This window comes from Plecotus auritus (assembly GCF_963455305.1).
Source record: "Plecotus auritus genome assembly, chromosome: 1".
In the NCBI taxonomy this organism is placed as follows: domain Eukaryota; kingdom Metazoa; phylum Chordata; class Mammalia; order Chiroptera; family Vespertilionidae; genus Plecotus; species Plecotus auritus.
Genome location: NC_137770.1, coordinates 223,226,999 through 223,240,389, shown reverse-complemented (window position 1 = coordinate 223,240,389; position 13,391 = coordinate 223,226,999). Strand labels below are relative to the sequence as shown.

At 37.3% G+C, this 13,391-nt stretch overlaps 1 protein-coding gene across 3 annotated transcripts in view; it reads left to right on the top strand.

Annotated features, from left to right (window-relative positions):
• UBE2K (ubiquitin conjugating enzyme E2 K) overlaps positions 1-13,391 on the top strand; it is a 68,822-nt gene that overhangs the window by 37,064 nt on the left and 18,367 nt on the right. For 2 of the 3 annotated variants that reach the window (XM_080648300.1, XM_080648301.1), the window contains exons 2-4: positions 756-849; positions 5,705-5,763; positions 7,625-7,707. In XM_080648300.1, coding sequence (XP_080504426.1) covers positions 756-849; positions 5,705-5,763; positions 7,625-7,707 — 236 coding nt within the window. The remainder of the gene's footprint in view (positions 1-755; positions 850-5,704; positions 5,764-7,624; positions 7,708-13,391) is intronic. The other variant, XM_080648302.1, reaches the window with a different exon arrangement.

The following is a 13,391-nucleotide window of genomic DNA, read 5'->3' as shown; positions in this document are numbered from 1 at the left end:
CAGATAGGATGGCCAGGGAGGCAGAGAGCTAGGAGCCAAGAAGAATGTTTTGATTTCATACAAATCTGATTTCATTAAACTTGCTTTTATATCTCAAAGAAAGAAAGAAAGTAGGCTGTTGCCATTGAAGTAAACTAAGCAGAAAAACAAATTGAAGAAGGCATTAGACAATTCTAGAGAGGCAATTAGGCTTCAGGAATTTTTATGGAAAGGGAAGGGAAGTTAATTAGATGCTTAGAGCTTTTACCATCTGGGTAGATGGTGTAATATTTCAGTTAATCTAAACATCTAGAGTTGTGCCTAGTTCAAGTGAGAGCTTATAGCCTGAATGGCTTTTATTGACCCTGATTTTTCTATTTATATGGATAGAGCCCATGTAACCTGGGGGTATAGTATCTCAGTGTTAGTCTACAAATGAATAGATTTATCCCTTTGTACCTAACATACATGAAGTTGGCAAATACAAATGCTGTTTTTCTCTAAACATTCTTATAAAGTCAGTAAGCCATTGTACTATTGTTCAAAGTAGTTTTATTTCATTGAAAACATTGAATTGAAAACTTTTCAGTTTTTTTTGTTTTAAATATTCTTAAAACTGGCTAGTTAAGTCCTAGAAAAACACAGACTATTATTTTTACTAGAGCAGATAACCAAGCTAATGAAAGAGGGGGCTTCAAAATTTTTATAGATAATACTTTATAGTAGGCTTTTTTCTTGCTGATATAACTAACATTTATTTTCTGTTTATTTTTAAGACGAGCAAAAATCAAATTAAAGTAGATCTTGTAGATGAGAATTTTACAGAATTAAGAGGAGAAATAGCAGGACCTCCAGACACACCATATGAAGGCAAGTACTTTTTTCTGTATCAAAATATTGTGCGTATTAGAACTTGTCTGAAACATTAAATCAGAATAACTTAAGCATATATTATAAATTAAATGGAAGGTAATTTCATTTGGCTTAGGATATACAGCAATTTTTAAATAATAAAAATAGATACTTATCTGGACTTATTTTTCTTACTGAATTTTAGCTAATTTTTTTATTTTACCAAAATAGATTCAGTAGAGTCGAGTTACAGGTTATATAGGTTAGAATTTAGTAGTATAAAGCATATCTGTTAAGCCTCTAACTTATATGGACTAGACTTTGTTACCCTTCCATATGGTATCTATAACAAGCCTTGCCTTAAATTTCTGACTGATAAAAATATTTATATATTTTTAAAATTCCTCTCCCCTGTTTGTCATTTAGCATTTCATTCACTCATGTCTTCTTATAGGCTGTATTACAAATATTTGATTTTTTTAATTCAGGAAAGCTTTGAGTGATTGTTTCAGGATATATAAAAAAGAAAGTAGGCAGCTTTGCTGAATTTTATGTTCACAAACTAAGTCTCTAGCTACTTTTAGACCATGAAATTGGGTGGTAAAATACAGAAAGAAGCTTTATAGCTTTTTATTTCTTCATTAGGCAAATCTTCAGTAATGAATATTAGTTTGGGTTATGTAGCATAACCAAGGTTCTTGCTTATAATAGGCATTTAAATATTTAATAGAAATCATATAACAATTTGTAGTATTAACACTTACTGAGTTTTTACTTGTTAGAGCTTCACATGTATTTTTTTCATTCAGTTTTTACAACAAATCTTATGAGGTAAGTACAGTTGTCACTGTTTAATAGATGAAGAAACACCTTAAGCTCAGAGAAGTTAAGTAACTTGTCTAAAGTCATCTGAGTGGCACAGCTGGGATTTCAGTCTCAGCCTTTGACTTCAAAGCATATATTTCTCATCAATTTCTGTGTGTTTTTTTTAATAAATCAGGATTGACTGAATATTAGAAGTGGTGGTTGTGTCTACTTTGAATGTTGTGGTTCTATAACCCTATAATGAACATTTACCTCAAATTTTTCAGAAGAATCTAATATACTAGAATATTTTTGATTTTATTTAAAATTCTAAAGACCCTAAAAATGTCTTTACCAAATCTTAAATAATAAAATTTTATTTTGTTTTATAGTTCATGAGTCATTTTTAGATATTTAAATTTTTATATTATTCATTGAGTGCCTCCTATATGCCAGGCCTCATTCAGATGCTTTCATGGAAGCTATTCATTTAGTCCTTTTGACAATCATTAAATAATAGATCTTAGTTATCTTATAAAAATCAAGTTCTTGTCTTAATAGCAGGTGTTGTATGTAATTATAATACAGTTGGTCCTGCATATCTCCAGGTTCTACATCTGTGAATTCAACCAACTTCATATGAAAGTATTTGGGGGAAGAGGATGTTACAGTTTGCTGATGTATATTATGTAGTTAGATGTATGGTGGTTGTGTCTATACTAAACATGTACAGGCTTTTTTCTTGTCATTATTCCCTGAACAATATAAATACACTATAACTATTTATATAACATTTACATTGTATTAGATATTATAAGTAATCTAGGGATGATTAAAGCATGTGGGAGGATATGCATAGGTTATATGCAAATACTGTGTCATTTTATATAAGGGACCTGAACATCTGTGAATTTTTGGAAGTTTCTATGTCCTGGAATTAATCCCTTGCAGATATTGAAGGACGACTGTACTAGCTTCTTCCTGAAGGCAAACATTATAAATATTCTTGAATTACTCTTTTTAGGTTCAGATGTTTTAAAGATAATAGGGCAGTAACATCATTCTAGAGTTCTTTCAGTAGTTTGATACATATAAACAAGGTACTTCCTGAACTAAATTAGATAGGCAGAATGTTCTCTACTTTCTTGGCAACCCTTAAGAGAGGTAGATAAATTCAAAAAATTGGAACATAGACACTATTTGTAAGATGATTAAGTTATAAATATAACATTCTTTGCTAATTAGAAACAAGTTTGGTGGTTTTTAAGTGCTTATTTCCACAGCTGCCACTATATGAGACATTAATATTTGATAAGATTAATTTTAATGTTTTTGGGTATATATTTAAGATAGAAAATTTAAATTGTATTTTTATCATAAAACTGTTACAGAGAAGTATTCACTTTGTTTAGGAAAAGCATCATTCAAAGGCATAAACATATACTACTTTTTAAAAATATATAAACATGGGTAAATAGATAATATTTATCGCAGGGCTCTCACTAGTTTTTTAGATTTTTTATTTTTATTTATTTATTTATTTTTAAATACATTTTATTGATATTTCACAGAGAGGAAGGGAGAGAGATAGAGAGCTAGAAACATCGATGGAGAGAAACATCGATCAGCTGCCTCCTGCACACCTCCCACCGAGGATGTGCCCGCAACCAAGGTACATGCCCTTGACCGGAATCGAACCCGGGACCTTTCAGTCCGCAGGCTGACGCTCTATCCACTGAGCCAAACCGGTTTCGGCTTTTTAGATTTTTTAAACATCTCAATTTAATAGTTAAGGCAAAAATTTACCTGTGGAATGTTAAATTGTTTATAATCATTGTTAAATAATGAGGCAGCTATTTTATGCAGTGTTAAAAGTAATCAGATTGAGAAGTAGAACACCCATGGGAAAATTACAGTATTACACGTGTTACTTAATTCTCTTTTCATAATGGCTCAATGGGAAAGGAACAATTTAGTTCTTGAGCCTTTTTCCCTAAGAGTTGCTTTGAATTTATAGAATTGTTGGTATTTTTAAAAAATCTCATCCCTTTCCATCTCTTTGGATTAAGTTGAATATAAAAATGATAAAATTTTAATATTAAAAGTTATTAACAAAAATAAATGTTTTATAGGGAAACCTATTCTAATATGAATAAAGCTCCCTTAATTGTGTTGCTCCGATGTATACCAAATAATGCTATGATTAGATATTAAAAGTTATCAGGTAATAATTCAGGACAAAAAGAATAATTCAAGACAGAGCATATTAATAGGATGTGGAGTAGAAATAGGATTGGGGACTCTAGGATTCAGCATTATTTGTATATCTGGGCTCTCATACTACTCTTAATAGATTGTTTTTGGACATTCATGAAGGAATAACTTTATGTAAAAGGTTATAGAGACACTAATCTGGAATTAAATTAGAAAAAAAAGTGAGGTTCTTAGGAAAGAAATTTCTTCTATTACTCGTCTATCTTAATTTTTGTTCCTTTTGTTTTGACTACTTTCCTGTATATTTCACTGCTGCCATATGCTCTTTGATTCAGGCATCTAGTTCAACTCATGTATCAGTCACTTTGGGACTCCATTAAAAAGAATTGGCAAGAAAAGAACAATTGGAACCAAAAAGGGTTTGAAGAAACAGGAACCAACTGAATTGCTCTTTTATTTTTCCCAGATCCACATTTACCTATCTATTTCTAACAGTGGAGGAGGAATATTTGAGAGAATTCATGATATACTGAGAGTTAAATGTATGGAATTTTGAAGTTAATATTGCTTCTAGCACGTAGTTTTTATTTCACTTTTTAAAAATATATATATTTTGTATTGATTTCAGAGAAGAAGGGAGAGGGAAAGAGAGATAGAAACATCAATGATGAGACAGAATTATTGATCGGCTGCCTCCTGCATGCCCCCCTTTTGGGGATTGAGCCCGCAACCCAGGCACGTGCCCTTGACTGGAATCAAACCCAGGACCCTCAGTCCACAGGCCGATGCTCTATCTACTGAGCCAAACCAGCTAGGGCTTACTTTTTATTATGGAAAATTTCAGATATTTATAGAAGAAGGGAGATGGTATAATGAATTCTCCATATATTCATCGGCCAGCTTTAAAGGCTTTCAACTCATGGCCAGTCTTTGATCTGATCATTCGTGATTATTTGAAGCAAATCCCAGGTATAGTTTCATATGTAAATATTCTGGTAGCACAGTTTTATTTGCTATATTTTCGAATAGTGAGTGTTGTATTTTAATGGATCTTAGAATTAGGTTCTTTAGAGTTAATATTCAAATCTAGCTTCTCATCCAGTACAAGGCTTTCCCCTTCAGAGTTTCCTGAGAGGCTGTTATTCTCCCAGGTATGGGAAGCTAGATATACTTTTTAAAATATGTATTTAGCTGCTAATTGCTCAATATAACTTCAAAACAGAATATTGCCTTCTTAGAACTACCTCTTTGTAAAGCTCTGCATTTTGTACACCCATTTAGAGACAATAGTTTTGTCTTTAGGTGTACCTGTTGTTGTTGAATTTTATTTTGAAAATTTAGCAAGCAATGTTAACATTTAATTTAGGACACAAGTTAAAAATTTTGGACATTTTTGCTTATGAAAGAACCAGCTAGAAGTAGATTTTTTCCGTTTATGGCATAATCTATATATCCTTTACCTCTATACCATCTGTGCCTTTATACCTTCCCTGCTTTCTTTCTATTTTTCTTTTCCCCACTTCCACCCCCCAGTTATTGAGCATCTCTTGTCATTGTGTACTAGAAGAAACAAAAAGGAGACAGAATGTATATTGCTTAATTATCCCAATCAAATCTTTGGCATTGGATTGTCTGTGGATTTAATGTATTTATCTATGTCTAGCCCTTGTTCACTGATAAGCTAATATAGTTGTATAAAATGGGTATTCTGTATGCTTTAAATTAAAATAATTGTGATGAGTTTGTTGTAATTGAATATAAAATACTACATGGTTTGAAATTTCTACCACTATATTTGGTTTTACATGTTTCAGATGAGCAGTGTTCTTAACTTTCTGTTCTCCCCATTTTTTAGGAGGAAGATATCAACTAGAGATAAAAATACCAGAAACATATCCATTTAATCCCCCTAAGGTATTGTAAGCCTATTTTTGTGCATGAACTTCTAAAATACTTCTCTCGGCCCATTTAATTAATACATATATTTTAGTGCTTATTAAAATTAGAGTGTTTTGAGTTGTTGACTATGAAAATTTAATGTGGACAAGATTTCAGATAATGGAAGACAGCTTCTAGAATTATGATGAAAAGCAAGCTTACTCAGGCAGCTAATAATGGCTCTAGGCAGGAATAATAGGATGTGCATCTGACAATGGCTTAAATTCTAGGTCTGGAAAAACTTGGTGTTCCAAGACATAGAGAACTCACACAAATTATTTTTTTTTTCATTTCTTTTTCATTATTATTATTGTAAAAGTAGTTTGTTGTACAGGAAAGTTATATAGTGAAGTACAAAAAAATAGAAAACAAAATTTCAATATGACCACTTAGAGATGTTAAGAGATGTTCACTGTTTTTATCTTATGTTTGTAACCTAGTTTTATATATATATATATATATATATATATATATATATATATACACACACACACACACACACACATATATATACACATACATATATATACATATATATATATATATACACAGACACACACACACACACACACACATATATATATATATAATTTCAGAGAAGAATCGAACTGTGACCTCCTGGTTCATAGGCTTACGCTCCACCACTGAGCCACACCGACTGGGCAATGAGTTGATTTTTAAAAATTTATTATGTATTGGTTTTGGGTGTATAGCTTAATGGTTAGGCAATCATATACTTTACATAGTGTTCCCCTCCATATTTCCAGTACCTCAAATGGCACCATAGGTTTTCTAATTTTTTGTTGTGATTGTTGTTGTTAATCCTCACGCAAGGATATTTTTCCATTGAGTTTTTTTTAATATATATTTTTATTGATTTCAGAGAGGAAGGTAGAGGGATTGAAAGATAGAAACATCAATGATGAGAGGGAATCATTGATTGGCTGCCTCCTGCACATCCCCTACTAGGGATGGAGCCCACAATCCAGGCATGTGCCCTTGACTGGAATTGAACCTGGGACCCTTCAGTCCATAGGCTGACCCTCTATCCACTGAACCAAACCAGCTAGGGTAATGAGTTGATTTTTATAAAGTACTTACAACGTTGCTTGGCTTATAGTAATTATTCTATTAAGTATTAAGGAATTTTGACTCAGATGACTATTGTGTCAGATATCATTCTCCTCTTCATCATCATCCTCCAAAAGCTTAGAGTAAGAGCTGATGAACTAGTTTTCATTTCATGGTGATCTGATAGGTGAATAGAAACTTAAAATCTGAAATCAGAGTGTATGAGTTTGCACTTTGTTCTGTTGCTAACTAGTTGTTTGATTTTGGATCAATATGTTGAGCTCTAAGCCGCAGTGTCTCTTCCATGCCTGGCACATAATAATAGGCATTCAAATATTTGTTGAATTCTTTTTTTAAAAAGAATTTGCTTTAAAAAATTACTACAGAAAAATTAGGAGCAATCCTACAGCTACTTACTACTTGTGCTTCTATTTACTACTGATTTTGCTTACTTTTTCCTTCAAACTTATTCTACACCTTACTTCACACTAAAAAGTTTGTTTACTATCTGTGAACACCTAGTAATTGTTGGGTTTCTTTAAGGGCAGAGCATTTATTAAAAGGTTTAAAAAGAATGTATGTCAATGACAACATTTGGCTTATTACTTCAGTGTTTTTTCTTCTATACCACTCCCTTCACTTAGGCAAAATGATGTAAGTATGGGCACTCTTTTTAAATATGAGGATTTCTTTCTCTTGTAATTCTATTTAAACTATATATGTTTTATTTCTGTTATTTAAAAACTTGTATGCTTTGTATTTTTAGGTCCGGTTTATCACTAAAATATGGCATCCTAATATTAGTTCTGTCACAGGGGCTATTTGTTTGGATATCCTGAAAGATCAATGGTAAGAGATTTTTCGTTTACCTTCTCTTCTCTCCCATATGAATTCCAAGACTATATTTGGAGTTTTAAAATGAGTACTGCTTCAAAACATAAGCTGTATATACAGAGGTGGGCAAAACTAGGTTTACAGTTGTTCATATGGAAATAACACAATAAATAGTAATACAAGAATAAACTGTTTTGCCCTAACCGGTTTGGCTCAGTGGATAGAGCGTCAGCCTGTGGACTGAAAGGACCCAGGTTCGATTCCGGTCAAGGGCATGTACCTTGGTTGCGGACACATCCCCAGTAGGAGGTGTGCAGGAGGCAGCTGATTGATGTTTTCCTCTCATCAATGTTTCTAACTCTCTATCCTTCTCCCTTCCTCTCTGTAAAATATCATTTAAATACATTTTTTTTAAAAAAGAATAAACTGTTTTGCATATGCATAACTATAAGCCTACTTTTGCCCACCATGTATTACAGTTTCTCTTATTTGGGCAATGACTTTAAGATTTATGTTTTTTTTTTTTTTTAAATATATTTTATTGATTTTTTACAGAGAGGAAGGGAGAGGGATAGAGAGCTAGAAACATCGATGAGAGAGAAACATCGATCAGCTGCCTCCTGCACACCCCCCACTGGGGATGTGCCTGCAACCAAGGTATATGCCCTCGACCGGAATCGAACCCGGGACCCTTCAGTCCGCAGGCCGACGCTCTATCCACTGAGCCAAACCGGTTTTGGCTAAGATTTATGTATTTTAAGTACATAATTGAAAATGTTATAATTGAGACCACAGTCTATATTTTAATACAGGCTTATTAAGTAATGTCAGATGCTAGCTTACCTCTTGAGAAAAGTCTTGGACTTCATTTGTTTTTTTGGTAAATTTGTTTTTTGTTATCTTGAATATGTTTGTGAAAGACTTAAAAAAGAAAGTATTGAAATAATCAGCTCTGACTTAGATGGTGTTACCCAACAAAAATGTGAAAAGTTGTGTTAATTGAGCACAGTTTAGGTTTTCAGATTCCAAGAAGTACCTTTGTAGGTGATATCTTCATTTGCACAGTAATTTATAGTGCTTTCACATATTTTGTCTGATTTGATCTTAACATAGTGTTTTAAGAGTTCGTACTCTGACCCAGGTCTGTGTGGCTCAGTTGGTTTTGCATTGTCCCATGCCTCTAGAGGTTTGATTCCTGGTCGGGGCACATGCCTGGGTTCCAGGCTCAATCCCCAGTAGGGGGCAGGAGGCAGCTGATTCATGTTTCTCTCTCTCTCTCTCCCGCTCTTTCTCAAAATCAGTAAGCTTTTTTTAACTTCTTGCTCTGGAGCCATTATGTTCAAAATGTTCAAATCTTGGTTCTGCTATTTACTGAACAGTGTAGTCTTGAGCAAATCACTTAATCTTTGTGCCTTAGTTCACTCATCTGAAAAAATATGGGGTTAATTCTTCCTTCATAAGGCTGTTGACAGGATGAAGTGAATTGTTTTATGTCTGGCATATTCTGAAAATGGATGAAAAGACTAAGACAAAGAGGTATAAAAAGACATTGGGGCCCAGCTGGTGTGGGTCAGTGGTTGAGCGTAGACCCATGCACAAGAAGGTCACTGGTTCAATTTCCCGTCAGGGCATGTGCCCAGGATGCAGTCAAGTAGGGAGCATAAAGACACTGAAGTGGGAGAAAATAGTAGTAACTTATGTGTTTGATTTGTTAAGGAAGGGAAAGAATGGAACCTGAACAAGGTGAGACAGGAATGACAACATTCAGTGTATGGGCGATTTGGTTTATTTAGTAACTGGATAAACAGGCAAGAGTTGCTGGTTTTGTTTCATTTTTTTCATTCTAATAGCACATCTGTGTAAGGCTTCCCACTCAGTATATCATCTCTTGGGATCTAGTTTCTTGATCTACATTTCATATTGTTAAACATTGAACAGTGTAGAATACATCTGTCTAACTTTATCTTCTGTCATTCATTTGATTTTTTGCTTTCTGCAACTTACTGAATTTCTTGGCCTCATTGTTTTTACCTATAAGGTCATCTCCAAGACCCCTAGCTCTATCGTTCAGTAATATTAATGAATATTTGCAGTGTTAAGAGATACTTTTTTTTTTTTTTCCACTTGGTTTCCATGATATCAATTCTGTTCTTTCCTTTTTCTGATGCCCACTCTCTGACTCCTTAACTGGTTACTCCCTCATTGGAGCTTTACATATGAAAATGCCTCAGGACTAAGTCCTAACCTGTGCTCCTTTCCATCAATACTCACTTCCTTGGTGAACTCATCTGATCTCATAACTTCATGGTTTACATACTAGCAACTCACAAATTTATCTTACCTGAACTCCTCTAGGCTTATCTCAAACTTAAACATGTTGGAAACTGAACTAATTGATATTCCCCCTAACCAAAAACCTGGTTCACCCCATCTAAGTTATTAGCAATTACATCCTCTCGGTTGCTCAGAACAAAGTCTCATCATGGTCCTTAGTTCTTCTTTCTCTGGTACCCTGTACCCTGTCTGTAAATTCTGTTGGTGGAACTTCCAAAATCTTAGTAGCTTCACTACTACCACCTTGATTCAAGTCACATTACCTCTTGCCTGAATGATTATGGTAGCTTGCCTCACTGCTTCTGACCCTTCCCTGCTCAGGCTCTTCTCAATAGCTAGAATGATAGCCACCTCTTTTAAAATAAATAAACCTCCAGGCTAAAATCTTCCACTGACTTTCCTTTTTGCTCAGAGTTAAGCCAGCAGTCCTACCACCTCTGATTATCTCTCCATAGATAGTTGAAAGATTATGGGGTACATATAGGGAGAGAACTTGAATTTTTGTACCAAAAGACTTTTTATCAACTATTTCCATTTCCTAAGGCAGGTGATATAGCTTAAATGTAGTCTTGTTTGATAGCTATACTAGAGGCCTGGTGCACGAAATTTTGGGACCCCTTGAGGGATGTCCGACTGCCCTCTCACAATCCAGGACTACTGGCTCCCAACCTGCCTGCCTGATTGCCCCTAACCGCTTCTGCCTGCCAGCCTGATCACCCCCTATCCATGTCCCTGCCAGCCTGATCGACGCCTAACTGCTCCCCTGCCGGCCCGATTGCCCTTAACTGCCCTCTCCTGCAGGCCTGATCTCCCCCAACTGACCTCCCTTGCAGGCCTGGTCCCTCCCAACTGCCCTCCCCTGCTGGCCATCTTGTGTGTTGAAGTGATGGTTAATTTGCATATTACCTCTTTATTATATAGGATAATTGAAATATTAAAAGATAGCAAAGACACATCAGATAAAATAGTTGAGATTGGGTATCCATGGGTTTGTTCTCTCCCTGCCCTCCCCAGCTTTATTTATTATTTAATTTTTTTTCTTTATTGATTAAGGTATTACATGTGTCCTTATCTCCCCATTGCCTCCCACCCCACCCTCCCCAGCTTTATCTACACTAATAAAAGAGAAAGATGCAAATTGACCATCACTTCACGATGCCCACCAGCCAATCAGGAGTGAGTATGCAAATTAACCCGACAAAGATGGAAGGTTAATTTGCATATGCAGGCGCCAAGCAGCTGGGGGTGGGGCGGCTGCTTGCACCGGCGACAAGCGGCCTGGGTCCCAGGGACAGGTGTCCTCAGGACCCAGGCCACTCTGAGCCTGTAGGCCTGCATGTAGGCCCGGAGCGGCCAGGGTCCCGGAACGCCCCCGGCCACTCTGGGCCTGCGTGCATAGGCGCCGAGCAGCCGGGGGCGGGGCGGGAACATCCACCGCGTATTCCCGCCCTGCAGCCGCTTGCGCGCATGCTGGCACCAAGTAGCCTGCGTCCCAGGAACAGGCATCCTCGGGAGCCAGGCCGCTCTGAGCCTGTAGGCTCGCATGTAGGCACCGAGCGGCCGGAGACAGGGCAGGAACATCCCTGGGACCCAGGCGCTCTGAGCCGGCGCGCATGCAAGCGGCCAGGGGCGGGGTGGGAATGTCCCCTGCAGCAAGGGAGCAAACAGCAGACTGTGGGGGACTGCTTGCCCCTGGCCATGGCAGCAAGGGACAAGCAGTCCCCCGCAGGGCCCCCACAGAAAGCAGAGAACCACGGAGAACAGGCCTAAGCTGTCAGTAGGACATCCCCTGAGGGCTCCCAGATTGGAGAGGGTGCAGGTCGGGCTGAGGGACACCACCCCTGTGCACGAATTTTGTGCACTGGGCCCCTAGTTGAAGTATAATTGACATTTAGTAGATATCTATGTTTAAGTGTGGATGCTTAGACTTTAGAACTTGAATTTGATAAAGAAAACTAGAGCCGGCCGGCGTGGCTCAGTGTTTGAGCATCAACCTATGCACTAGCAGTTGACGGTTCGATTTCCAGTCAGAGCACATGCCTGGGGTGTGTAAGAAGCAGCTGACCAATGATTCTCTCTCTCTCTTCCTCTCTAAAATCAATTTCCAAAAAAAGAGAAAACTATAGGATCGTAATTTTAGGAAAAATAAATGGAATAAACATTGAATAACCTGGGACAGATATGCTAGAAAGCAGTTTGTTAATCTTGGTCTTTTATTAATACACTAGGAGCCCAGTGCGCGATTCCAAATCGTGCAGCACCGTCCACCCTCGAGTTGCCTAGGGATATTTTCCCATTGATTTTTAGAGAGAGGGAAAGACAAAGAGAAACATCAGTGTGAGAGGGACACATCGATTGGTTGCCTCCTGCATGAGCCCTGACCTGGGCCCACAGCGCAGCAGCCCCTGCAGCCGTTGCCGGTCTGGCCCTGCCTTGCTCCCCAACCCCACAGCCTGCTGGTCCGGCCCTGCCTTGCTCCTCGGGCCCCGCAGCCTGCTGGTCCGGCCCTGCCTCGCTCCCCGGGCCCCACAGCAGCCACAGCCGCTGCTGGTCTAGCCCTGCCTCCTTCTCCTACCCTTGAAGCAGCCATGGCCGCTGCTGATCAGGCCCTCCCCCAGCACAGGCGCAGGGAGGCTGCACGCACAAACTCCTCTTGTCAGGTCAACCCATTACAGCCTCCTGGCCTAATTTGCATATTATCTCTCTCTCTCTTATATATATATATATATATATATATGGTGGTTTACTTCTTAACTCCTAGTCTTAGTCTATGTGGAAACTATTTTCTGATTTTTTCCCCCCACCTATCAGGACTAAAGGTGTCTAATTTACCTGGGGAGAAAATGACAACACATAAAAATTGCTCTTAATGATACTGCCCTTTCAAAAGACATGAACAGGCATTAAGAGATTATTTAGATGGTCGATAAGCTCTGCTCAGCATCTTTACTCATCAGGGAAATATAAATTAAAGTCACAGTTAGATACCACTACACACTTGTAAATGGTTCTCATGAATTGCTCATACAAATATGGTTTAACCGCCCAACCATTATTATGTACCAAAGCTAAACATACAACTTCAATATGGCCTAGCAGTTCCAGTACCAGTTCCACTCGTAGGTTTATATCCAAAAGAAATGAGTGTATATGTCCACCACGAGACTTGTGCAAGAATATTTATAGCAGATTTACTCACATTGGAAATAACCCAAATGTTTATCAACAGGAGAATGGATATCTAATGGCTTTATTGTATAATGGAAGACTACAATATAGCAGGGGGGCAAAAGTAGGTTGACACAGTCAGCAGGTATGATTCTCATAGACATGCTGAGTAACAAAAGCCAGACAGAAAGGAGTAT